We start from the raw sequence: 27727 nt of genomic DNA on the forward strand, positions 1-27727 counted from the left end.
AAACTTCCAAGAGTCTTTTGGTAGTCTGATCGTGCATCAGAGATGAGGAATGGCAGTTTATAATGAAGAATCATAGAAGGCTTTGGGTTGGAAGGGACCTTAAAGATCATCTAGTTCCAACCCACTGCCATTATGCCCTTTTTGAAAGAAATCATTGTTTTCCCTTATTGACTGTGATAAAATCTTCAGCTCAGTTCCAGTAAAAGATACTTAGTTTAGGTGAACAGGAAGAATGTACACTGTGTGAGGAAACTAAGAATATATATGCATGATACAGAAGTTTCTAGTATGACCAGACTTGCAACAGATGTCACTATAAAACCATTTTTTTGCGGAAAGTTGTATCTGTGTTCCTGACATTGACTTCATTTTAGTGATGTAGGTTTTTAAATGAGAAGGGAGGTAGGATTCTAAATTTTACTTGCTGAGTGAAAAATGAGATAGTCAATGTAAATTGCCTTGATTACAAGTAAAATTTTAATGAGGACAGGGCACCTGATTGAATAAAAACTACCTATGATTCCAGATACCAGTCCATGTAACTGGAGTCCTGAGATCATGAGTTTTTGCAGCTCAGTCACAGATACTCTAATGGTTTCTCAGATGTCCTGGACTCAGGACTGTATCATTTTCCCCCTCCTGTTATAATTGCAAATATTGCCGGAATGAGGTAGACTGTCTACGGACAAAGTGACTTGTGTAAGGTCAGAAATCAGAGGGCATTCGCGTTGTATCTGTGGAGTGTTGTAAATTCAGTTCTGAACGAACTGTTAACATTGAAACATTCTAAACTTAAACTATTCTAAACCTAATTTAGGCAATTATGTTCTTTCTGGATGCCCCTGCTCTCAAATGGATTGTTTAACTGTGCATAATTGTATTAAGGAAAAGGATAACGCAAATCATGTCAGAGCTCTGTTAAAAATGAAACAAAGAGGAAAACCTCATACAGAAGTGATTCAGCAACTAAACTACTTACTGAAAATATAATGAGCATTTTTGATGTGTGAAATATTACTGGAAATGCATCTCCTGTATTTCTTTTTTAATTTATATAAAAGGGTGTTCAACCACATTGTAATTTAAATGCTGGCTTTCTTTCCTGTCTTACAGGAAGCTTCAAAAGATGGTGCATGACATGAAGAAAAATGAAAGTGGGATAATAAATAAATTCAAAAAGTAAGTTCAAAATGCCAATCCTAGTTTTATCAGTTTGGGGAAGTTCAGGTTGCTAGTATAGTGTGTGTTACTTTAGTGATGGGACCGTGTTATTCCAGAGAGGTGTACTTCAGCATGTGTAAAGAGCTTCACTCCAGACTGCAGCGTGCCAAATTGTCCTCAGTGTTGAGAGCATCACAAGTTAGTGGCAGAACTGGGCTCCAACAGGAGGTTGTGTTTATGGCCCTGAAAAAACAGTATTTGGGTAAAAAGCATTTTTCTTACATATTGCTTGTTGCTTGGACGTGGGCCTTTCTCCTGGCCTACTGTTTAGGATACCTGATGCAATTAAGTTTTAATTTGAGCTCCACCTTGAACCAGCTTGTTCAGACATCATAATTAGAATTCCCATAAAAATGTTAAATCCCCCTGTGTTTCAGTTCCATAAAACAAAATCCAGCATTGCCTAACATCCTTATTCCAGTAAGAAGTGCTGGACAGCATGCATATTGATGTCATGTGCATATGAGTGTCATAAAATATTCATGTGTATTCATACTTAGAAATTCCAGTAATTCTGCATCCTTGCACATGAATACACTATTCACTCTTTCCAGGCAAACATCTATTTAAACCAATTAGCTATTTAGCACACTTTTTTCTTTTTCTAATTGCAATAGCTCATTTGCATTGAACTTCCATTTGGCTGCAGTATTCTCATTCAGATGTCTTTCTTCACATGGGTCATTGATGACAAAAGTACTAAGTACTTTTAATTAGTACATTGTATTTACAGTGTATCCAAGACAACTGTATTAAATTCTTGAAATATGGCTCTCATAGGTAGAAGGCACATACATTGTTTAAAATTCTCCTTAAAAAGTGACCATGATGGCTCAGTTCAAGGAAAAGTAAAAGTACAGTTTTAACAAGAGTTAATTCTAGATATACATGAAGCGATCAGTAGGCTGGTGGGAGAAGCAGCAGGCTCTGCCTGGTCTGGAAAGCAGATGATAGAAACAATAGAAGCATCTCAAGCTTATCTGAGGCAACAAATTGTCTCCCAGAGTTGCCTGGACATGAATTTTCCGGTTAATCAGTATTGCTCTGACTGTGTGTCCCTCCCTGAGAGTAAGAGAAGGACAGATAAGGGAAAAATAACAAGAACTAAATGTAGCTGAAGCTGGGAAGGTCAGAGGTGCCGTCATTAAATGTCGGATACAAGATTAATGCTATAACACTCCAATTCTTTGATCCTCTCAAGATTAAAACAAAAACCACAAAAAAGAGCAAGCTCATAAAAACTGTCTTCAAGTACGACTGCAGCACAAAGCTCACATTTCACTTCCCTCAGCGATAAGAATACAAATCAAGATGTAAAAAAACCCACATATAATAATCTTTCTGATACTTCTATGGTTCATCTGAGTCCTATTAATCTCTTCTGTAGTTATGAAGATCAGAAACTTACTTTTTTAAAAATTGAAGAAAAATTTCTCACATTTTCACATGACTTCAGAACCCAAATCGTGAACCCAGCACGTAATGAGACGTGCAATAAAAGCATGAATTGACAACACTGATAAGGATGTACAAGGGATGCCAAGCTTTTCAGAATTAGAATTGTTTCTATTCCTCTAAATGTGTCCTTTGGGGGCTTTTTGTTCAATTTTTAGATGTTTTTCCTAAAAAATACTGTTATCCAGCTAATCACTTCCTCCATTTCAGTTATAGGCTTATCTTATTAAATGTCAAGGATCTAAACAGGACTGAAGCAGGAAAATTTGTATTAAAAACCTGGCTTTATGTAGCACATATTTAGAATTTACCTATGTGCTGTGGGAAAAAGCAACATTGTTTTGACTCAAATTCAAACCTACTATAAGTAGAAATAATTTTAGAGAAGTCAAAGAGTGTACTTGTTTAGCCCAAGCCAAAAGTTGTCACACACTGGTACACTGTAAGCCTCTGCTACTGAAGTTAAAAGAACGACCAAATACTCATGAAATATGCTTGACTTATCACCAGTATTTGTTAAGACACTTTTAAAATCTAGATTGGCTCTTGATTATGCAGAAAACAAAGAAAAGCTTTTGCGTCAAGTGTCTTGCTCTCCAATTTAGTCCATCTGTGGCATCCAGGGATATGTCTACTGTCTATGTGTGTCTTAAAGGTCTGCAGAAAGCAGTCTGAAAAGTGGTGGTAACAGAAAACCACAGTTGTTTTTCTCATTGCTTCTAAGTTCCTGTTGTTTATTCCTGACTCAAAATTTTCTTACAGTAAAAAATATTGCTCACTTACTTGACCTTAGCATTCACCTACTTGACCTTAAACACATGCAAAACTGTTTACAATACTGGAGTCCCAACTGCTGTGCAGATCGTGATGTCAAAGAAGATTATGTACTCAGGTGTGGAAGCAATAGGTACAGCCAAAGTTGTATAAAGAAAAGGAGCTGCGAGCATTTTTGTTTCATATTCACGTTCTTGGAAATACAGAATTAAGAGAGAAGTATCCTAGGTGTTACTTGGCAAGATGGTTGCCTATCCTTGAAACACACTGTAAAGACATAGCACACACTGTAAATCATAAGTTTTAAGCCTCTAGGCTTTGTACAGTGGAAGCCTAGCTCCACTGAAGTCTACATGAGAAGTCATACGCATATACAGCAGAGTCAGGATTTCAACCTAAAGTTTTGGTACATGCTGACCTGCTGTATTGAATAAGAAATGGGAAGTTCAGGTAACTCACTTTGTTGCAACATCATATCTTATAAAAAAATTCATTTGCAAAGCTGTCGGAAATCATGCATTTGTAGTTGTTTGTCTGACTACACACAGTTGAAATACTTCCATTTCTTGAAACTACATTTGCCATGTGACCTGAAAAATGGAGAAAAGATGCACCTTTATCTGATATGCTTTACCCATCTTTTTAGTTGGGTATGTTTTTACTTCAGATTTGTCTGGTCCAATTTTCTAAACCACTTATAACTATAGGCAGTACCTTCAGGCAGAAAAATGGAGTTGTGTCACTAAATGTGTCTTCAGCCTGCACAGCTGCAACTAGAAGGCATCCCTGATCAAACCCTCGGCAGAGGGAAAAGTGATATTTCATGAACTAAAGAATGAGAGAACTGTACTAAAATCAAGCCGTACTACACCTAGAAGAAACAACCAGGGAAAAGTATAATACCTACTTTTAACTGTATTCTCAAGAAAAATGAATTTCAGTGTATAGATGAATATAACGTTTTTAGTGCCAGGATTGATATTAATATAAAATAACATATTTGAAGAGATTCTAGCAAATACAGATGTGGCCATAAACTGTTTTAGCTATGTGACAGAATTATCTCTTTTCTTTTATTGATATTCAGGTTCCAAAATGAACAAGTGGCCTTAATTTGCAAAACTGGGAAAGATACTTGGGATCGGTATGCTATTTCAGACCTGCACAACAGCATGACAGGCTGCACAGACCTCTGTTCTGTATTTTGTATGCTTTCATTATAACATATTTACCGTTTCTGTCGGGGCCACTGCCAGGATTTACAAGGCCTAGGACAAAGTGTTGAAGTCTTCCACTTAGCAGCTTGGAGATCTATAATGTGGCTTAAGCCACACACTTTACATTATGACCCAGACAGCCTCAGAGTATTGCTTCAGTTTCACTATTTTCCAAGTCTCCACCATCTCTAAACAACTCCAGATAGACATGTTGCAAACTACATTAATAAATTTTGGTCTACCCTCCCTAAAACCTGAGATTTGCCCTGGCAGTGGCCCTGGTTTTTTCTTTCTAACATGCCTGTGCTAACCTGGACAGAAGACAACAGCAGGGCTGTTGAGAATGCTTTATAATTTACTGTTTGTACACTAAGTTATATTATACTGCAGGAAGTTAAAGATGTGGAGGAGGCACCTATATGTCATTAGTGTTGTTAGTAATGAACAAAGCAGGTAAACACTTCAAAAATCATGTGCCTAGATTGTTTGTGGTTTAGGGGTTGGGTTTCTTTTTCTTTTTTTTCTTTTTTTTTTAACTACCTGGACAATTGCATTAATTGCATTAATCCAACTTCAAAGCAGCCAAAGCATTTCTCAAAACAGATGGGAGAAGCCTTTAAACTGATGTGTTAGTGCCAGTATGCCACTACGCTGAGTTACATGGATACCTGAACAATGACACCTATGCAGCATGGTCAGGACCTGACACCCGAGTGTCAAATTCTTGTGCTAAAGCAAAATTTGTAGACATCACTATTGCTCGGAGATCACAAAAGAACATTTTCAATTCTTTGTGTACAATTATTTTTTTTTTTAAATAATTTGTTTATTTTTGCAAATGAATTTATTAGAATCTGATTGAAGAATGAGTGAAGACATCAATTCAGTGGACAAAGGTTTGGGTCTGTGGTGAGGTCCCATCAGTGCTGTCAGACAATGTACAAAAGTCACTCTGAAGAGCCATTTTAATGTAAATTATGTTATTGTTTTTATATGGCTACAAAAAGCAAAGGTGGCTTTTCAGATGCATCAGTCTGGCTTCTGATGTCACACATGCAACATTTGCTTTACTTTAAACTCAAATTCTCTCTTTTTTAAAAAGATAATGAAATAATTGATATATCAACTGACTAATTCAGTGTCTTCTCTGGACAGTTACAGTTTAGCAAGCAGAAGTATACATATACATACGCATATGCATGAATAGGAGTACACACACATGTATGCACATATATTCATAGAACAGCCTAGGTTGGAAGGGACCTTAGAGATCATTTAATCCAACCTCCCTGTCATGTATACATATACTACTGTTACCTAAATACATATATATGTGCATGCACATACATATAGGTGTGTAGATGCATAGCCAAAAAGAACTTTGCAGTATTTCTACAAATTATATTTTGATTCACTTGGTATTACAAACGTCATTATGACAGTATTAAGCAAAAAAAGTGCATAACCCCATAAAAAAATAGTAAGTGGAAACAGTCCAGCCCGAAGAGACCTGGTTTACATTTAAACATTACTCAGAAAATAAAGTGCATGCAAAATGATAGTTATAACAATAAGCCTGGAGAGTGATGTACCACTGTCTTAGCAAAGCCTCTGTGAGCCTGAAGGGATTTTCATATTCAGATAGATATGCATTTGTCTTTGGCCCCTATGTTACCTGTTTCTGCCCTGGAAATTAAGAAGCGGGTGGGTGGGCGGGCAAGGAAGCTGTTCTTTCAAAATATGTCCTTAGCAAAAAAGAAAAAATTATCAATATTAGAATCTGATTTCTTATCTGTTTCTAGCTTTTCAAAGCATTCTCCTGCAGCTATTTCCTAAGCATCTGTGATGGTAATCTTTATTTCTTAAGCTGCAGGTATCCTTTGTTATCAGCTTTTTTATGTGTCTGGCTGATGTTTTCTTCTAGTGAATGTTACTTATTAGTTTGTAAACATAATAATATTGTCCACAGGCTTAAAAAAAAACCTCCTCCAAGTCTGCCACAAAGGGATTATGCTTCAGGTAAGGCTGCATTAATGTGAATTTAAACTGCATGTCTGTGTATATTTGATACCTATACACTTAACAGTATTTCAGCTATACATTTCCTCATAATTTGTTTTTAATGAGAGAACAGTGTGCCGTTATCCACAACTCTGATGGCAGTTCACAACTCTGAAATAAGAAGCAAGCAAAATGTGGCAAGTTGTCCCAGTATGAAAAAAAAAAAAAAAGTAGCAAACAGCTACTCTTTTAAAATCAGTATTTACCAGGTTTCTGCATGTAGGCTGCTCTAAAAATGAAGTAGAATTCGCATCTAAGATCCTGTCTGCCAGAAACTGTGATGTGAAAGTAAATAAGGAAAAAAATTAACAAATAGATAATCACAGATTTGGAATCTTAATGCTATTAACATGACGATGATGTCATGAGTTATCTTAGAGGTAGAACTGTGTTTGCTTATCAGACAGAGCTGCCCATAAACTAGTTTGTGCCCATTTTTCACAAGTTGACAGCTATCTTGTTAAGCAAATGATATGAAAGAAGCAAAGAGGACAGAGTGAGAAAGTTATCAGATAATTGATCCATTTTTTATGTAAACACTTGTAATTAGTGTGCTGTCTTGGAGCATTGACTGAGAAACAACAAAGTGCAAGGCCCAGACATCACTGATAATTCTGTTTTATATAGAAATTGTTACTCCTGCTAAAGAGATGCATTAGCAGGACTCTCTGGTTAAAGTGCATGCTCTGCAGTTCAGACCATGTGCAGTTTGCCAGTTTTTAGTGCTTTTCCAACAGCTCTGAAACAATTTATCAAAACCCAGCAAGCAGATATTTAATTTACTATTCAGTCCAAACCAGCTGTATTGCTCTGACCTGTTTAGGAAATTTTGGCTGCTCTTTAAAAAAGAATTGAATGTGGTAAGTATAGATAGAAAAAACAATCTGCAGTAAACATTTATGTTCACTATTCCATTGCCTTAAATAACTCTAATGTTTGGTTTAGAGCATGCAGACAATGAAGAGGAGCAATGGTCAGATGACTTTGTAAGTACATACTTTGGGGTAGTAGGAGGTTACTGTAGCAACAATTAGCACAAACAATAAGTTTATTTTTGAATCATCTGCTTGTGGTGGAATACTACTGAAATGTTATTTATTACACCAGCATTTATTACATCAGCATTATTTACAAGTAGGCACTGATATTTAGCTACCTAAGTTTTTTACATTCAACTTAGAAGTACACTCAGAAGTACAGTGGTAGCCATGGATACTAAGCTTTTTGGGTAAGTAAGCACAAGGCATCAACTGGAGGCACTTCTCAAAGTGAACAACAATTCAGAAACCATAAGATTTTCTATTTAGGGTAGAGAGGGTGGGACAGATGAGGAGGGGAAAACCACTTCTTCCTAAAAAATAAAAAATTTCTGATAAGATTTTAGAGAACATTAGAATGAAGCAAGTCAGCCTGAAGTGACTAGTTAATTTCTGGAGTTAGATCCTGAGTTACCCTTTTAGTAAGAAAGGGAGAGGAAGTGACAGGACACACCAAGAGTCCCAGCTAGAACTAGGAAGGAACTGTCCTGTGAAGGGGTATAAGCTGTTGGTCCATAATTTGAAGACTGAATTCTTGGTGTGAAAGGACTCCTTGGAGCAAGGAGACAGGGAGTAGGAAACTTGTGGGAGGTGCAGAAGGGGAGGCAGGCAGGAGTGCCTATTTGTTTAGAGAGGGAGCACTTAGAGGCAGTGTCATGTGTCCCTTCAGGGATTAGTTGTACTGCATGGATATTTGTCATACAATACCATGAAGCTGTAAGTATGTTATGAGATGAGAAACTGGAAGTTCTGTTTTTCTAGGACAGTGATTATGAAAACCCAGACGACCACTCTGACTCTGAGATGTATGTGGTCCCCAGTGAAGACAATCCTGATGACAGCTATGAGCCACCTCCAAGTGAGCAAGAGAAAAAGAAGATTCCCTCTGCATTCCCTATTTCTAGGGGTGAATATGCAGGTAGTTATGGAATAGTTGAACATGTCAGTTTGATAATTGCTTAGTTATCAGTACCAGAAGAGAAGTAGCCTCAAATGGGCTAACTTGTCCTTTCCTTGGGAGTTTGCTTTCGATTGTGACAATCAGACTGTTGGCTTGCAGGGGTATTACTTGTTATTACAGCATGAAACAGCTTAATATTGCTGGTACTGATAGAGGACCTGGCAGAATTTGTGTTTCAGTCCCATCCTTTGTACTGTGTAACAGTGGGTTTTTTTGTATGTCAGCTATATTTTCTCATTTCCTATCACCAAAATTCATACTGGCACAGGACATAATAATTAAGAGACTACATCACCCAGCCATCACCTTTTCCCCAAGGAGTTAAATAGTTCATGAAACAGTCAGTGTCTAAGCACCCTCTGAAGCCTGATACAGAGTACTAGCTTGCTACCTTCAGCCATAGAAGCATAAATAGGATGAGTTTGCACAAAAATCTCAGAATCAGCACCAGCACACATTCAGGTCTGCCTTCTGACCTGAGCTGCAGCCACAGCAAAGACTTGTTTGCACAAGTAGTAGAAGATGGTACAGAGGCCAATGTGTATTTTTTACTAAAATTCTTGTTTTTTTCAATATTAAAAGACAATCGCACCAGTCACCAGCAACTTCCTCCCATCAACAAACCTCTCCCAAGTACACCCAGTACAGCCATGTCCAGACCAAAGAAACCATCTGTGCCATCCCTGCCACTGCCATCTCCTGCTGCAAAACCAAAAGTACCGCCGAAGCCTAAGGAGTGTAGTGATGATGAGGTAATATTTAGACACAATTGTTTTGACAGTTTAACTGACTGATGAGCCCACACCAGTCATACAACAGACTACACAGCAATGCCATAGTCTGGACTTTCTTAGTGGTTGTGGTACAAATCATTTTGTACATCACAGGCAGTGACCTGTGAGTACCACGCTGATTCCTAGGGAATATTGGCCTACTTCAAGTGTCAAGGAGGCTCTTTAAACCACAGAATAGTTTCTGTTCATTTGTAACAAGCTGCAGGCAATGGAGAGAGAGCAACCTCAAAGGCCACCCCAGGACCACAGGGGGAAGGGAGGGCTTTTATCCACAAATCTAGAACTGGACTAATTTGGGAAAGGGTTTTCAGTCTTGGTGAATCCCATCCGCATAGGATGATAAATGTCTGAAACTGCAGTCACTGTGAAATGGCAACTACTGTAAACTGCTGCCTGGGCTTCAATCCCAACAGTTTGTTGACATCATGGAGGTTTAATTGGTGGATTTTTGTCCTGCATTCCTCATAGGATAATTACATTGTGCCAGTGGATAATGACGACGATAACTATATAGAACCAACGGAAAGCAGCACGTCGTTACCTACAAGATGTAAGTTTTAGTCATTTAAGCTAATAATTATTGCCACCTTAGGAACAACAGTGGAAAAAATGGATCAAATTAATATCTATTCCAGAGAGTGGAGGTGCAACTATTAAAGAGAACGCAGCCTGCAAAAAGGCAGTTGGCTATTTCTGGCCCATGACAAGGCCAAGGAAAATTATTTTTAAATTTATTGGAAGTCATGTTTAATTGCTGCCTCTCTCAATCAGCTGTTTCAAAGGCCAGCCCGTGTACAGCCATGAAGCTTTTCATGGACTATGATCTCCCTCCTCATCCAAGGGAGCCACAGCATTAAAATTCTCGGTTTGCTAATTTCCACAGGAGAACAAGCCTTTTTAGATTTTCAGTAGATACAGACAGGCTTTGATTCATTTATTTTTTTTTACCCTACTATTTGAAGTGTATTTAGCTGGAGAGTGAAACTGCTCTAGTCCAAAGAAGAAAAGTAAACAGAGAAGAGTATGTAGTTCTGCTCTCTGACATTACTGGCAGTATGAAACCTATTCAGCAAGGCATGAACACTGAATAACGTTTCCCTTTCAAGATGAGAACTGCTTTCTGCCTCAGTTGATTTGTTCAAGGTCACACAAAAACGCTATTGCATGGACGTACTTAATATTTATTCTTATTGTATAAATGTTACTTTTTTTAATACATGTGTATATAAATATATGTGCGCATATACACACATGCACAAGTATCTCTGTGGATATGTATGTTTACAAATATATTTTCAGGTCCTGTGAACAGATTTATGAAGACACCAAAGTCAGCTTTCCCTACTTCTCCTACTTCTGATTTGCAAGGTATGTGGAGTTTACATCACTGTTGAAATAAAACAATCTAAGACTGAGGAATATTAAACTGTACTTGATGTATTCACAGCGTAAATCATATGACATACTTCAGTAAAGCAGAAATATATTCCCCTTTAGGTTTTTCTGTGTTGTGGCAGTTGTTATGCCTAGCTTGCATAGTAAATCTGTTTTAAGCGTGAATAAAACTAGAACAAGCCCCAAACAAATTTATTTTTAGTCTTTTGCTGTAGTGGAAGAATGCAAGTGGATCAATATAGCAAAAACAATTATAGGACTTGGTATGTCAGTAATCCCATTTCACTATAGGAATCAAGACTCAATACTTCAAGCTTGAATTTTAAAAGAGCTTTAAAGAAATTCCACATAGGCTGATGTTTTGCATGTCCTGTGATAATAGCGTTCCCATTTAAGTTCTATGCAGAGCAATTTATTTGGGGGGGCTAGGGGGGAAGTATAAGCAATTAAGAGGAATTATATTTGCTTTTGTAAGTACAGATATACTTGCTTAATCTTCCTTAGCTGTGCTGAGTTGTTTTGCATCCTCATCATCTCATTAATTGCTCAGAATGTAACCTTTACAGACTGATCACGCAGTTCTTTTGCATATTCATTAGGAGTGTGTTTAGCTTTCAAGTTGCAAACTACAAAAGATTTTATCCTGAATTACTTAAGCTTTTTGTGAGTTACTTTTCAGACATCTTAAAATGCCTTTTCCAGTCTTAGCCTTTCTATAAATCAGTGTCAGCAACAACCAGATCCTGACAGATGTTACCAAAAAAATAAAACATCTCCCTCTGGTGGAAACTCGGACACTTTTCAGCACAATAAAAGCAAGTCTGACATGAAATTTGTTGAAATATGATTCAATCTGCATTGAAGAAACTGGGCATAGATAAAGCTGCTGGTGGTTTTGGCTTTTAGTATCAGTGAATTCAAATACACCTGTGGGACAGAGCTCAGGGACAGAGGCTGACCACACAAGTGAGTCAGCTTGTATTTGATTCACCTGATCTCTTCTGCCCTGAGAGTCAAGGAAAAGCTAAATGCTATCACAGGTGTGATAACACTTTCTTTTGGGGAGAAAGGAAGAAAAACAACAAAACAACAGTTGTGAGTTGGGAGGAGGAAGGTTCATTAATACAGTGACTATTTATCACACTTTTCCTGAAGTTCCCACTAGAAGACCAGGGGTTTTGGAAGCAGAATCAAATTCTGAGCAGATTCTCCAAGTCATTTTTTCAGAGGCAGAACTACTATTTATACAAATTCTGATAATTTTTTTTCTGGTAAAATGCAGTACGTTTTTGCTAACCAAAGAACACTTTTTTTTTTCTCTGTGTCTTACAGAAGTCTATGAAGTTCCTGAAGAAGAGGTAAGGCCTTTCCAGAGTTTGACTCACATTGCCCTCAGGTAGGGCACAAATGTGACTGTAAAAAGAGATGATTCCTCAAAGGGGAAAAATGGGAACAAATCTCAGTTTGCATTTAAAAGTTTCTGACACTTCTTTCACAGAAAAGCTAGCAAACCAATTCAGAAGGTCTGCAGAACCAAGTAAATGGAGGGGAAGTACAGGACAGGGCTGAAGTTTCCCAGACTCGAGTGTCAGGGATCCAGTCTGGGAAGGAACAGTCTAAGAGAATGCTTTCCAGAAGCAAAACTGCAGTGAACGTGCAATGATAGTTCTGACACAGTAGTCTTCTTCCCACTTGCTGGTACTTCCAGGGCACACAGCCAAAGCAGTTTGCTCAAGATTTCACAGATTAACTATTGGTGACTTCTTGCTTCTCTCATCCTAGTGCAGAATACCAGGCAGAGTTCTGCTAGAAAAATGTACCACAATGCAAAAATAAGATATTGCTGTGTTAACATAAATAGGATCATACAAATGTATATTATGAAATCAAAAAGTGACCAAATAATTCAGTGCGTTTTCTCTTACAGGAAAAACCATCACCACCACCGGTAACAAGGTAACCCATTGCTATGAATGTCTGTGAATTATTTAAAACTTGTCAGAAAATATATTTTCTAATCTAGATACTACATGTTTGATAATTCTCTCTCTAGAAGATATGCATATAGTAAATCTCTTTCTCTAGATTTTCTGCACAGAGATTGTCATCCATTTCTGTTAGTTTCAATAACTCAAACATATCACATATTTAAAAGAAATACCTTCTAAAGGTACTTTTAGAATTTCGAGGGGGTAGAGGAGGAGAAAGAGAGATTGCCTTTGTATTCACTGTCGTTAAGCATAATTTTATTTTCTTAATTCATATTTTATTACTAGGTTCACTAAGCCACTTCCATCTACGCCTGCTCAGAATACAGAGCACTCCCATGTGCACAGCATGACCAGAGAGTCACATAAGCTGGATAATTCCAGGTAAGTGAACAGCAGCTTATATCAATAGGAAATATTAGCAGAGACAAAATTTTCTCCTCTCTGTTGTGTAGCCTTCAGACAATAAGCAATTGTCAGGATACACAAATTGTGAGGGATGCTGAGACAAGGTAAGAATTGAAAATATTCGTTTTGTAAACTCCTATATTCAAACCAGTTTGCCAAACAGGTACTACAGACTAACCAGTGCAAGGGGAAAACCTCTCTGCAAGCCAGTTTAAAGTCCTATTACCTATCCCTGCACCCTTGAGGATGAGATGTTTTTGCAGGGGATGAGGCAGAGGACACAGTCTATGTATCATTTGTATTTCAAGTCTCTGGAGGAAAAGAGGCAAAGGAAGCTTGACCATACAGCCTATTTTGCTCCTGTGTCCCCAGAAGTGCAGGAAGCTGCTTTGGAATCACTGTCTCGTCTCTACAAAACAGGCCGTATGCCCCAGAAAGAGCAGCTGGCATGAACAACGGTGTATGTGTTATGGTGTTTGGTGAGGTCCTGTGTACAGTTGCAGGGGACCCAAGGACCAGGACAGAAGGACAGCAGCTTTGCTAGAGTAGTTCCACACTAAGGGCAGAGCATCACCACAACAACTGCAGCAGTGCGTAGCTGCAATTAAATCCATTTACTGCAGACCTCTTCCTCTCTAGATTTGAAATGCATATCTGAGCCAAGCAATTAAATAAGTAAACTGCATTCATCTTGACTTATTGTATGTATTTTTCAGAATTATTTTGCCTCTTCCCAGAAATCGTCTTCATCCAAAAGCAGTGAGTAATTACTGTGCCACTGTATAAGAATGCGTTAAGCTTAGGCTGTTCTGTGTTTTATATAGATAATAATAAAATGCATCTATCTACTTAATCTGGAGTAAATAACAGCAGCAGATGACTCTGAATGTCAGATTGATCTAATATTGTAATTGTGGCTATTAATCTTGGGGACAAAAGCATGAGACTGGACATCTGTACAGATCCAAGAAAAACTAAGTGTTTTAAGGGATCTCAGTCCACAAAAATAATTTCTGGTATTAAAAAATACCAGTTGAACCCCAGGAACCTTACTTTCAGTAGCAACGGGCAATTTTACCCAATCTCAAGCACCTTCCTTGAGCCTCATTCCTTTCAGATGATGAATAATACTTTCTGAAAATGGAATACTTCTAAACTGTCAGAGACTGTGTAGTCTGAGTAACCAGTATCACTAGAAAATGCAGTCCATGAAGGAGTAATTACAAGCTTTGTGTTTCTAAGGCTCTGTTTAAGTCATTCCTCTTCTTCCTCTATTTTGTCCCCAGTCTGTCCCTTCCATTGTGTTGGAACAAAGGTCTTCTGACGCAATTTACTTAGAAACTTGTTGAACTGCAGCAAATAACAAAAATAAATGCATAAATTGTTATGCAGCTTCAGTAACAGTTGTGCCAGCACAAGAGAAGGTACATATGTGTAGCAAACTACCAAGAAACAGCATAACATGGATTGCATCAGTGCCAAAAGGTGTCCCAGCCCAATGCTCTGAATTGTCCTTATGAAAGAACCAGTCTACCAATAATGACACAGAGAAAAGAGATGTTTAAAATTAGGAATTTGGGGTCATACCATAGTATTAGATGTTATGGTAACATAATGCGGGTGGTGTAAGAACATCTTATTGTCTTACTTTCAGTACTTAAATTTCTAGATATACCAAGTTATTATATGCGTTCTGTACAAACATTTCTTTAAACATTACTACAGATTAACAAAACATATTTGTGCTCTTTATTATTTAATAATGATTCATTTTTTAATTGCTTCTTATAAAATCTAACATTTTTTCCATTACAGGACTGTGAAGCAAATAATAATGATGAAAGTAAGTATTCTGTAGTGAATAAAGGGTGATATGAGAGTGATTTCCTGTCAGTATGTCACTGAAGACCTTAATATAGCATGTAGTGAAGTGTGTCAGTGTAAATTTTATCTGTAACAGTCAGCAATAAGCAAGAAATGCTACTGCACTGTTTTCTAGTATAATTGGAGTGAAAACATGTTAAGACAAAAACTAAACCTATGTTTATTTTTTGATTTTTTTATTACACTAACACTGAAATGGCAGTGAGGAGAATCCACTGTTAGGTACAGCTAATATTGCATACTACTTATGTCCTTTGCATCTCTAGATCATAGCTTCAATAACACACAAGAATCCAGATTTCCCACTGGAGCAGCTCCATCTCCATTACCAAGGGGCCTGTGAGTAAAAAACAACATAACTGCTTCTTAGACAGGGTAGAATTAATCATTGTATTAGGAGCTAATTTTCCTATCTCTGCCTATGGCAATCAGAATTCAGGAGTAACTTTTATTGTTATTCATGAAAGATATGCTGACTAGGTAAAGGTAAGCTATTATTTCATTATTTCTGGAGGAATACTGTTCCTGTGCCAGTGGCATTGTCCTCCACTGCCTACCACTGCTGGCAGATGCTGGCTGGCTTGCTTAATTTAGGCACACACTGCAGCAACAGCATGTGCACGTCTATAAATGCAGAAAGCTATGATTTTCATTAATGCTCTTCCAACTCACCCAAGCTGTCATCTTAAGTATTGGACAGAGTGCAGCTTCCTTGTATATCCTAAGTACCTTTCCTAAGTACTCACATTACATCTGATATCCGTATTCTTTTTTTATTCTTTCCATGCTACTCAATAAGGAGATCCATTCCATCTTGGCTAGAAATATCCAAGAATCAACGAACCTGATGCTTAGTTGCTAAAAGAATTCATGTATCTGCTAAGTAACCGTACTCTTTGTTTCTTTTTTCCTCCAATCTGCAGAAAGAAAAGTCCTAATGCAGTAAATTCACCGGTAAGTTGACTTGCAATTGCATAATCAAATGATAATTTTACAGGTGATTTTTAATTTATTGTAAAACTTAATTTTATGATTTCAGGTACAACATAAATGCATACTAAGAATAGAGGAAAGAGAGTTGTAAAGAAAGGAAGTATTTGGGTGTTATGTGAACTGAGTAGCAGTGAGAAAGTACAAATAGAAGACTATTTTGATTAAAGGGAAATTTGGATTCAGTATTGTAGGATGCAACAATGAACAAAGTGCAAGAATTGAATAAAATGAGAAATAAATGGGAACAAAGGCCATTCAGAAGTATTCCCTGAAATATACAGGGCTGTATATGGGGAACATGAATCTATTTTAAGAGTGATAGCTTATGAAAAATTCTAGTAAAATCCCTTATATGTCAATTTTTTTCAGTAATTATTTCATCATTAGAAAAATATCCCAAAACCTCTTGTGGCAGAAAGTGAGAGCTGGTTGAAATTTTTGAAGAAATTAATTTGAAAAATGTTCCAAAACTGACAGTTAATTATCATTAACAAAACTGAAACTAGAAGGTTGGGTGAGTTTCTGCTGTGACCTAAACTGATATTTTAACTTTCAGTAAAAAGAATGTGTTCAGACAGTTGTGAGCATAGCTTGACATGGATGAAAATATTCAAGTTGTGATTCATAAATATTTGGGATGGACTCTATTTTTGGATGTGAGGCAAGAATGAAACATTTGTTACACCATAAACTTACTTACGGGAGATATTTTTTGGTAAAAAAAAAAAAAAAACCAAAAAAAACCTCCATGCATTTGTGGATTTTACTTTTGACCATCTATTTATACAAATGAACTGGATTTCTTTCCAAATCGACTTTGCAAACAATTACAGAATCACAGAATTGTGATTCCACAGACTGGAAAAGACCTCTGAGATCATCAAGTCCAGCCTATGACTCAACAGCATCGCAATGGCTAGACCACGGCACTAAGTGCCACATTCAGCCTCTCCTTAAACACCTCCAGGGACCGTGACTCCACCACTTCCCTGGGCAGTGCCTCCCAGTGCCTGATCACCCTCTCCATGAGGAAATGCTTCCTGAGATCCAACCTAAACCTTCCCTCGTGCCCTCTCGTCTTGTCACTGGTTGCCCGGGAGAAGAGAATGACTCCACCTGGCTACACCCTCCCTTCAGGCAGTTGTAGAGAGCGATAAGGGCCCCCCCTGAGTCTCCTCTTCTCCAGGCTAAACAGCCCCAGCTCCGTCAGCCTCTCCTCACAGGACTTTCCCTCTAGTATAACAATCACAAGCTTCAAGGACATAGAACTAGAGGCTCTTCACAGAATGGCCATGGTGTTACCTCCTAATTCCTCAAGAATTCTGTCAATTCTAAATGTCAACAAGTTCAGAAAAAAATATAAAATGATAAATATTTGCTGTACAATTGACATGCCATTCAATATTTCCTTCTGTTTTACTGCAGAAACCATGTTTACCTTCCAGAGAGACCTTAACTACAAATGAAGGTAAATCATCTCCACTACTGTGAAAAAAAAATTAGTATTATCACAATTTAATCTTCTTTTTATTAAAAACATGAAGCAAACACCACCACATTCAATTTATTCTAGGGTTTTGTGGGATGTTTGGTTTTAGCAGTTTCAAACTAGATCTGGCCAGCCTTAGTTACACTGACTATCATTGTTCTCTAAAAGCAGTCACAGGAAAACTGTTGAGGTTACTGGCAGGGTAACACAGACAAGCAATGTGCCATACAGTCCTCAAAAGTGGAGAAGGGGGAAGCAAGGCGTTTCGTGTGTATGTCGTTCTGAACTCGACAAGAACCACCTCTCACGGAGCTGACTCCTGGCAACAGCTGGTCCCTCGCACAGGCAGAAAATGCTTCTGACCTCTGTGCAAGGCGGCAGCTCCTCCAAGCAAAAACCCCACAGGAGCTGCTGCCTGGCATCAGGGTAAGATGCAGCCAGGCAGCCGCACCTCCTCCGGCTGAGGTCTGGTAGGCAGCCTGCCCGGTGTGCCCCCCGGTGTCCCACAGCTCCCCTCGCAGAAGGCAAGGCTCCCACTGAGCTCCTGCAGGCATTCACAGCGCAGCTCTTTGCCTAGAAATTTGCTGGAATGCCACTACTTGCTAAAGAAAGCAGCAGGATGGCATGCTGCCACGTCAGGAAAAAACCCCAAAATTACTGTAATAAAAGAAACTCTGCTTCTGCTCCTGGGACTCTTAGCTGGGACTGTATGTTTCTGAAGAAATTTTGACTCTAAAATTTGTTTTCCCAAACTACAGAAAAACCTACAGCACCAGAACGACGACGAGGTTCCAGCCAAGAGCTTCCACTTCCACCCCTTCCAAGCGGTGCCCAAAAGTAAAATCCCTTTTCGTCACCTTTTGAATATTTCATTGCACCAGCTCTTACTGCTTGGGCTGAATACAGCTCTGAGAAGTTCAAAGGGGAGCACTGTTTTCTCTGTAGCCTTCTGTTGCTTTTTGAAAGTCTTGAAGCCTCAGTACCAAAGACCAAAACATGGCAAATGCATCCAAATACCGTAACCACCACCACCAAGCATGGGAGGATATAATCTCTAATCAGGTGATGGAGATTGAAACCAGATGTTTAAATTCCTAACTGTCAGTACTAGAGGGATATGATTTTTATTTTTTTTTAAATACTTGTATCTGGCTTTTGTTTCTCAGTAGACAAATGGATGAGATGGCACACATCCTACCGCTGCATGCTTCAGATACACAGCTTGAGTATTTTAAGAACTGGGTAGGTCCCCTTAGATCTTTCTGTAATCTCTTGTTATTTTTTTTCAGGCCTTTGCTCCAAAAGCCCTCAGTTCTACCAAGTAAGTATAATTAAAAATTTCAAATTATTCTTTGAATTAAGATGATGTCAAGATGCCACACGTATTCATTAGTTTGAAATTAACAATTGTCTCGTTGCACACAAATAGGAGATCAAGTATCTAGGGCCTTAGCTCAGCTAGTAAAATTAAGGGAGTATGTCAGGATTATTGTATCAATTAGTGGAAATGGGTGCTTCATTCCCATTTGTGACTACTGGAAACTTCTACTAAAGGCAGTCTTGGTCAGTTCCCATCATAATAAAATTCCATCCATATTCCTTGCCACAGAAGAACCCAAAATGTTTCCGGACTGTTCCAGGCTTATGTCGCCTAGGAGCCAGACAGAATAATATTGTATCCATCAAATTATCCTTTCTCTGCAGGGGAAAAAAAAATAAGGTATTTTCCTTACAACAAATGCTAAAGCTCTTCTTTAACTAATACTTTTGAAGAGGAATTTCAGTTCAGTTCACAGTTAAAAACAAATTAGGTAGTATGTATATGAATTCTCTTTGCACAGAATTGGAAATTACCTCTAACTGTTAATTTTTCTAGTCTCTTGTTAGCAAATGCTTGTCTCACCTTCGTACAAGCCCTTTTCTGAACATATCTTTCATACTGTAAATGGATGATGAGAATTGCACAAAAATCTGCATATGGTGTAGCTTAAACTTTCATGCTGTTATTAGTACTTTTCTCTATTTCCTGGAAATGTTTGCTTGATGTATGCTGCAATTACATCTCTTAGCTGTGGAAATATAATAATGGTTTATATTCATGCAATAGACTGATGCTCTGAAGTTTGTCTGCTCCTGTCACACAACTGATGTGCTTCAATATGTAGTATAAATTGTTATTAATCCCTAAAGTGCAAGTTCTTCAAGGTTATCTGGTGCTAAATGATGCCGATTAGTAAACTTTACAACACTCTTACTCTGTGCCAGGTCCAATGCCAATTTAATCACAAATACAATTGGTCCCAATCACTAAACGTCCCTTCAGCATAATCTGCCATCTCTTCCTAGTCACTTCTCATATGGTAGCATATCAAATGCTCTGCTGAAGTCCAGATTAAGTACTTCAGCCCTAATAGCTATTTTCTACTATGCTTTGTTACTAAAATTAAGCTTCATGATCTTTCCTACTAGTTCTGTTCCTCTATTTAGCTGCCTAGATTTCTTGCACGCATATACAGACATTTCAGTTGGACTAAATTAGTGAAAAATGTTCTCTGAGCCAGATTTGTTTTCCTGACTCCCTCACCTATATGACCACTTCTCCTCACACTGGACTGAGTGGTTTTTTGCACCGTGTTCCTGCGTTTTCTTTATCAATTGCTACGTTGATTTGCTTAAGTGGTGGCAGGTTTTTTCTAGCATTTTAAATCTAGCTCTGACTGTTAAACAAGTTTTTACCAAAACTGCTGTTAACCAAAACTGTTTCTCTCCTTTTGAGCAGGCAAGTGTCCCAGGCACTTACACAGGCCCCATCCATTTATAGGAGGTAGCTTTCCTGAGTGATACCAAAGGTCAAGCATCTCCAGATCTTCCATAGTCCTTATAACAAATGCTTTTTACAGCGTAACAAACGTACTTTGAAAACTTTATACCTGTTCTTCTTTTCTCGTTTCTAGAAGTGCCAGAAGCTGCAAACCGTTCTCCGGGTACTTCCTCTCACAGTGCCATTTCATCTATTTCAAGTACTGCAGACCAGGTATAACATTACCTAAATTCCCATTACAGATCTTTACTTTAATTTTTCCTACTCTACTCACTTCCTAAATAAAAGTTATAGCCCTTTTGTGGAGGGCATCCATGTCCACTTCTGCAGTGAAGATTTTCTGTAGCACAAATAATCTGAATGTTAGCTTTCATATAGAAAAACACTTAGAACATATAGCACAGAAGAGCTTTAACAAGCTGTAGAAAAATATGTAAATAGCATTATACCAAGACTAGGCCATCTGCAGCCATTACATTAGCCTGCATTGATGTAATGTGCTAGAAATCCCATAAATTTGTAGGAGGAAACAGGGATGTTCTACTGACTGGCCCAACACAGGAAGATACGAAGGGTAGAATCACTTTTATGAACAGTGCCCTACTTATTGTGGTTTTGAGGTGTCAGAAAAGGTTTTAAGAACTGAGAAGAAAGTCACTGCTGCCTCTCTTGGAGGATGCTGTGACGCCTCTCTCCCTACATGTTCTAGTCTCTACCAAGTCCTACTCCTTTCTGTTCCCTTAAAGTCCTACTCCTTTCTGTTCCCTTAAAGAGACCTCTACTCATTACAGATAATGCTGTCAGTTTTATGACCAGTCCTTTTTTCTGTGTTTCACTGCAACATTAAACTTTACATAATCTAAGCAAATGCAAAGTTATTTTCATTTCAGTGCTACTCCCCTTACTTTTTTTGACGAAGGGAGACTACACAATGCAGGAAGCCATTCTTATTAGCCTAGTAGTCACAAACAAGGTAAAAATAGTTCTGCTGAGTGCAAAACAAATGCTCTATTATGCCTAGCCAATAACTTAAATGTTCTAAAGCCTGACATGACAAAGATAATGCAACAGTGAAGAACACAAAGGACTTGAAGTTCTGGAAAAAATTTAACAGTATGTCATACTGAATATTTGTTAAAAGAATTGCTTTCAAATAAACAATCCAGCAGACATTAAATAAACAGCTTGTAGCAATTACATTTGCAGCTTTTATGTAACAGCCATGGGCAAAACCAGATCTTAATAAAACATCCGTTTTGTTTTAAAAAAATATATTAACTGTTCATGTTATTTTCCCACCAATTAAGTACAGTGGTATCATTTGCTGTAGCATTGTGCACAATACAGATGCTTGCAGACATGATTCATGCACATAAGGTTCATTATTTGTTTGGTCCCTATCGAAAATTTTGGCAGCAGCTCTGTGCTTCCACACAATAGGCCACAAATAGTGCCAGAACAGTGTTGGGGCAGTTGATTCCTTATTCTTTTGAACAGAGATTGGTTTAATGGACTTATTCTCTAAGTGGGTGAGTATCTTCCATACTTGCAATTTATCCCATCCTGTCTTCTTCCAATGAATAGTGTGACTGGAGAAATTCATGAAAGAACTTTGGAGGTAAAATTATATGTTATGGCTTGATCCAATCTACAAATTTGGTGCAATGCCCCCAAAATGCAAGCCCTGCTTTCTCTTTTCTGTTAACTGCCATAGGCTCCTCTGGCGTTCCTTGGATCCTGCTGTGGGCTGAGCCAACTCATTAAACTGACAGAAAAACAACCTGACAGTCAAACACAAAACAAGACAAAACAAAAAAGGAAAAAAAATTTTTTCTAGATTACTAAAATGAATTCTCATCATGGGATCAGAGGAGCAACGAAAGGAGAGTATAAGGGAGAAGCCAAGACATTCCTTGTTTGGCATTGATAAGCCAACTAGACCAGCTCAGCCATAATGTGTCAATTCATCTTTAATCTGTTTTGTACACAGGTGACAAAGCTCGTGTGAAAGTGAATTTTATCATTAAGATTGTTACTGTAAAGTTGAACCAAAACTGTTCACATTATCAGGAAGATTAATACTCTGAAGTTTTCATTAGGAAATACTCTCAATGCTATTTCCCTAGCCTCTCCACCACTCATTCGAGTTAGCTTTTGCATCAACCTTATCAGCAAGAGCTCATTTTTGACTGCTGGTTTTATAACCCTCCTAGTTAACCTTCTAGCTATTTAAGTCTGATACTGCATAGGTCTCATGTTGCTTCTAATCCTTCATTCTGTCCTCCCCTTGAGTAATGCTTATTTTCATATTTCTCTAAAATCCCCTGTACCTTTCCCCTAAACTCCACTCGGGTTGCGAAAGGTACACTCAATCCTGCATCATCTTACTACTCAGTTTTCTACTACTTCTCTTATTCAAATTATAATCTTGTACCACTCCTAACTGCCATCACCTCCTCACATCTTTTTACCTTTGCAAGTCCTTTGCTATGAGAGCTTTTATTTTCTAAAACAGAACCCACCTATCTACCAGGTGCCAATCTTTATACCTGGTATATTCAGGTCTGCACCTGTGGCCCCATTCGTGAAGTCTTTGCCCCATTTTTTCCACTGGAAGAACATGTTAAGTTCATTTACTGTACAAAACACTGCCAAGCATTTAACAGAATGAACAGAAGGATGATTATTGGTGAGGTTTACAGGGAGTAACACAGAGAAATGAGGCACCCAAGATATACAATGTAAAATACAAGACGCTCTTATCTTCTGTCATAGATGTCATCCTTCTCCACAACAAACATGGTTTTATGCCTTCTGGGTAAGAGCACTGTTTCAAATGGAAGGATATATTCAGACTCAATCCAGCAGGGAACAAGAAATGAATCTTATGTCTCCAGTGAAAGCACTGGGGGCTGAATTGCTATATTAATAGAAGAAATACATTAATTATTCCTCTGTTTTGCAGGACTTAATCCATTTGTCCTTATCTGATAACAAGAAAAAGAGCAAAAGATACACTTATCCAACCTCCATGCTATCCAAATGGTGGCAATTGTGACCATGTTCACAAATAGCATTACGTATATGGGAAACTTCATTTCCCAAAGCATAGATGCTTACCAAATCTGGACATTTCATTGGCTAGCCCACATCTGAGCAGCATTTATATTGTTAATGGTCAATTTATTCCACAACATGTCCTGGATACCCTCTTTAAATTCTGCTGGAATAGCTCCTGCTTTATAAGTACCAAACTACACTCCAGTCAAACTTGACTTCTTTCTTCAGGGTGTATTTCTCTCTTCTGTCATGTATCAGCCTTCTATCACACGTTAACCTCTCTTCTGACGCACTAGTTTTACTTTGTTCTACCTCTATCCAACAAAAACAATGAGCTCCTGGCAAAGAATTTTCAAAATTCTGTATTTTCTGAAGTATTCTGCATTTGAGTTCTTCACGGCAGTCATTATTTAGTAGTATCTCCCCTACAAGCCCTATTCTTTATTATTATTTTACAAGTGAAACACTGTTTCTTTCTTTCTAGGAAGCTGGTGTTCATAATAAAGTATGGTATGCTGCTACCTGTGACAGAAAAACAGCAGAAGAGGCATTGTATCGATCAAACAAGGTAGGACACTTTTAAAGAATGTCTATTTTGTGAAAAAACTTTAAAAAAATTTGAAAGACAACCAGAAATATTCTAACATCATCAGTTGTATTCTGAACAGGTCAGAATACTGTGTCAAGCAAATACTGTAAAATACTAAATTATTGTGGTGAAACTATTTAACTACGGTTTGCATCCCAAGTCAAAGTTGCATTGGTGTATCAGACTGGTGCACTGCAGAGAGAGCTATTACAGACTAGAAAGCTGAGGAACACCTGATAGCTCATGTACATCCATTAAAATGAAAGGCAAAGCCCATGACACTGCTGTCCTGTGTCTTATATAAAAACAGCTACTGTCTGGGAAGGCTGGTGCTACTTTGCATTTTGAAATAGCACTACCATGCAGTTAAGCATTTGGAGAATTGTTTTCTCAACTACTCTTAGTAAAAAAGCTAGTGTCACAGAAGGGAACAGTAACATGCAGAGTTGCACCATCAGCATCAGGTGTGTTTCTGCTGTTGCCTAACTCGACAAAGCAAGATAAAGGGGCAGAGCACTAGGAGCTATCGCCAGTGTAGGCTACCACTAGCTAGTAAGCCTGGGCCACAGTGGCAGCAGCTGTAGGTGCTCATCTTTACCAGAGTGCTTCTTATAGCTCTGGAGAAATGTATTTCCACTTCTCACAGCTTTCTTACCTACCTACAGCCAGACAGTAGCTTCTTTTCCTAATAATCTGTGGATGCCAACAGACTGCTGCCACTGTGTGTTTATTTCTTCTCTGGCTGCGACAGAACAGGTAGCAGTAAAGGTGACTCTTCATGACACCTTTGTAAGCTACTGTTAGGCAGCAGCAATACATGGCTACTTCTCATCTCCTGCTGTACAGTTTTTCTAATTGGAGAAAAGGATTTAATGCTAAGAGAGATGAGAATATTAAGCTATAGACAAACTAAGTTGTTGGAAAAAAATAAGATTAATATACTTGCAACTTTTCTCTATTTAGGATGGATCTTTTCTAATAAGAAAGAGTTCTGGACAGGATTCACGGCAACCATACACACTGGTTGTGTTTTACAACAGAAGAGTATACAACATACCTATACGATTTATTGAATCAACAAGACAATATGCACTGGGCAGAGAAAAAAATGGTGAAGAGGTGAGATTATGTGGGATTTTTTTTTCCCTAAGTTTTCAGTTATATGCCTTTAACAAGCAAGGATTAAGATATATTATACTGTGACCAAAAGGATTCTTCATGTATCAAGATAGAAGTATACCCTATGTAATGACTGATCTATAAAGCTAGAGAAACCATTGTAGCATCAGTTCCTGCATACTGTAACCAAAACCACATATCAAATTTAAAATGTACTCTTAGAACTGCTTTGAGCAGTTATTAGAATCAGAGCTGCAGCTACTAGATTAATTCTCCAGCTGTTTAGTCATCTATTCACCCTCTACCTAAGACAAGTTAAGTTTCTTGAAAAATCATAAAGAACAGCCATGCTTAAAAGAAAAAAAAAACTCACAAAAAAATATCAAAAATGAGAATTATAGTAATTTTAATTCTATTTTCACATAAAGAAAATGTTAAACTCTAGTTCTAGAGCGCAAAAGTCACTGGTTGGCTTTCTACCACACGGTTACTGACAATTAAAAGGAAACTTGAAACCCAAATACCAATAAAAACTGTTTGTTACTGCTGCACAGAGTAGGCTTTTCAGGGATGTGAAAGTGGGCTTGGCTTAGCCTAATTATCTGCCTCACAAGTAACAGTTTTGAGCTTACAGAATAAGTAATAGCTTGGAGCTCATCTGGCCTTCAACAAAGTGGTCAAAAAAGACCTCGGGAGAAAAATAGTCCAAAATCTGTATTTGACAAAAGACTGGAAGGAAAAACACCAGACCTAGCAGACTCTGCATACTAATTTGCAGTGACAAACATTAAAATTGCATAACTAAAACAGTTCTCGGTAATGGCTGTCTGTGCTGTGCTACTCCTGGAGATTGCCTTCCTTCTAACAGAGGTGGCGGAACCGCAGATAACGCAGATTCCAAACTCACAGAATGCCAGGGGTTGGAAGGGACCTCAAAAGATCATCTAGTCCAGCCCCCCTGCCAGAGCAGGATCACCTACAGTTAGAAACTGCCACAGGCTGCAGCCTGGTACCTATTAATGTAAACTGAAAGCAGCGTCAGTTTAATATGCCACGTAACAACCTCTGTGGTTCAGTTTGTGCAGGTGGCAATCACAAATGCAGGATGAGATGAGACAGTCAGTATCTTCCATTGTCCAATTTAATCTGTTTATGACTAGAATCAGGACTAAGAGCAGGATCAGTACTTCAGTACTCTTCCCAAAAAGCAGAGCATCTCACATGGTAACAGCCGTAGCCCCACTCTCTTCCATGGTGGGAGAAGCAAAAGGAAAAAGATAATGCAGTGATTACTGTCATACTAGAGCATTAAAGGAAGCCAGAACTAATTTATTTCTTTTTCCTCTATCCAGCGCTTTGACAGTGTTGCTGAAATAGTAGAGAATCATCAGCGCATCTCCCTGGTTCTAATTGACAGCCAAAACAACACAAAAGATTCGACGAAACTAAAACATATCGTAAGAGTTTCTTAAGTCAAACTGAACTGCTAAAATAAAGACTTTTTCAATAATTTTTCAACATCCAAAACCACATGTGGATCACGTGTTAAAAGAAGAAAATCCAAAATTATGGAAAACACTTTTTAAGAGCACATACGAGTAGTAAAGAGATGCAGTTCATGAAGTTCAACTCCACGTCACTTTTATCAGAAAAGCACTTGTATTTAACACAAGAAGCCAAAGTAGATATCCTCTGCTCTGTGGTTTCCAGCTGTGACAATACAGGTATTCAAAGTCACGTGCTAAACGGGTGCATACCACAGCGTGGTCCTTGGACTGCTATTTAAAGATAAATTTCCTGGAGGACATTTTCACTTTAAAAATTAGAATACCCACAGTGATCTACTCTTCGATTTGTTACATATACCACAGATCACTGCTTTCAGCAATTTCTTTGTAAAGTGCACAGCCCCAGACGTTAGATCAACCAGACCTAATGTACTGCTGTGTACACACTGAAAATAGGACTATACTTCATGTGATTAGTGGCAATAAAGCTGTCTGAATGTTTTAGATTAATGGGCATGTTGTCCTTTTTCTCTGCTTTACTGTTTTGTTAATATTTTTTTTGTATTTTCAAATGTGCAAATAAAATATTGTAAAGTCAGTAGTCTATGGAGGCATTGCTGGATCACATTTCTTAGCATCCTGCCAGCAAGAAAGCATCAATCCACTATCACTGATCTTTTAACGTATGTTCACGAGTTCCGTTGTTACAAAAACTGTCACTTTTTATGGCTTTAGGATGTATATTTCTCATATTTTTTTGTCTTCAAATTGCCTACTGCTGGTGACCCAAACACACTGCTTCATTGCTAAACCAACTACCCATTCAATTCTTGCAGAATTACTGTTTACAAACACACACACAAAAACTTTCATGTCTGTTCTATCACACGGGTTTACACTATACAGTAATGTAATAGTAATATTACATATATATTAATATTATAGTAATGTAA

At 38.0% G+C, this 27727-nt stretch overlaps 1 protein-coding gene across 1 annotated transcript; it reads left to right on the plus strand.

The window, feature by feature from the left end:
- Positions 1 to 665: 665 nt before the first annotated feature.
- On the plus strand, positions 666 to 26909 carry BLNK (B-cell linker). The gene is made up of 23 exons (XM_009875155.1): positions 666 to 670; positions 1114 to 1179; positions 4538 to 4594; positions 6637 to 6686; positions 7674 to 7714; positions 8528 to 8684; positions 9309 to 9478; positions 9989 to 10070; positions 10820 to 10888; positions 12248 to 12273; positions 12843 to 12871; positions 13192 to 13287; positions 14028 to 14070; positions 15127 to 15154; positions 15462 to 15534; positions 16119 to 16149; positions 17614 to 17656; positions 18436 to 18514; positions 18967 to 18998; positions 20632 to 20711; positions 24043 to 24126; positions 25111 to 25266; positions 26619 to 26909. The coding sequence occupies exons 1-23, from the start codon at positions 666 to 668 to the stop codon at positions 26736 to 26738; spliced, it is 1617 nt and encodes a 538-aa protein (XP_009873457.1). The 3' UTR covers positions 26739 to 26909.
- Positions 26910 to 27727: the final 818 nt, after the last annotated feature.

This window comes from Apaloderma vittatum, unplaced genomic scaffold (assembly GCF_000703405.1).
Source record: "Apaloderma vittatum isolate BGI_N311 unplaced genomic scaffold, ASM70340v1 scaffold15618, whole genome shotgun sequence".
In the NCBI taxonomy this organism is placed as follows: Eukaryota; Metazoa; Chordata; class Aves; order Trogoniformes; family Trogonidae; genus Apaloderma; species Apaloderma vittatum.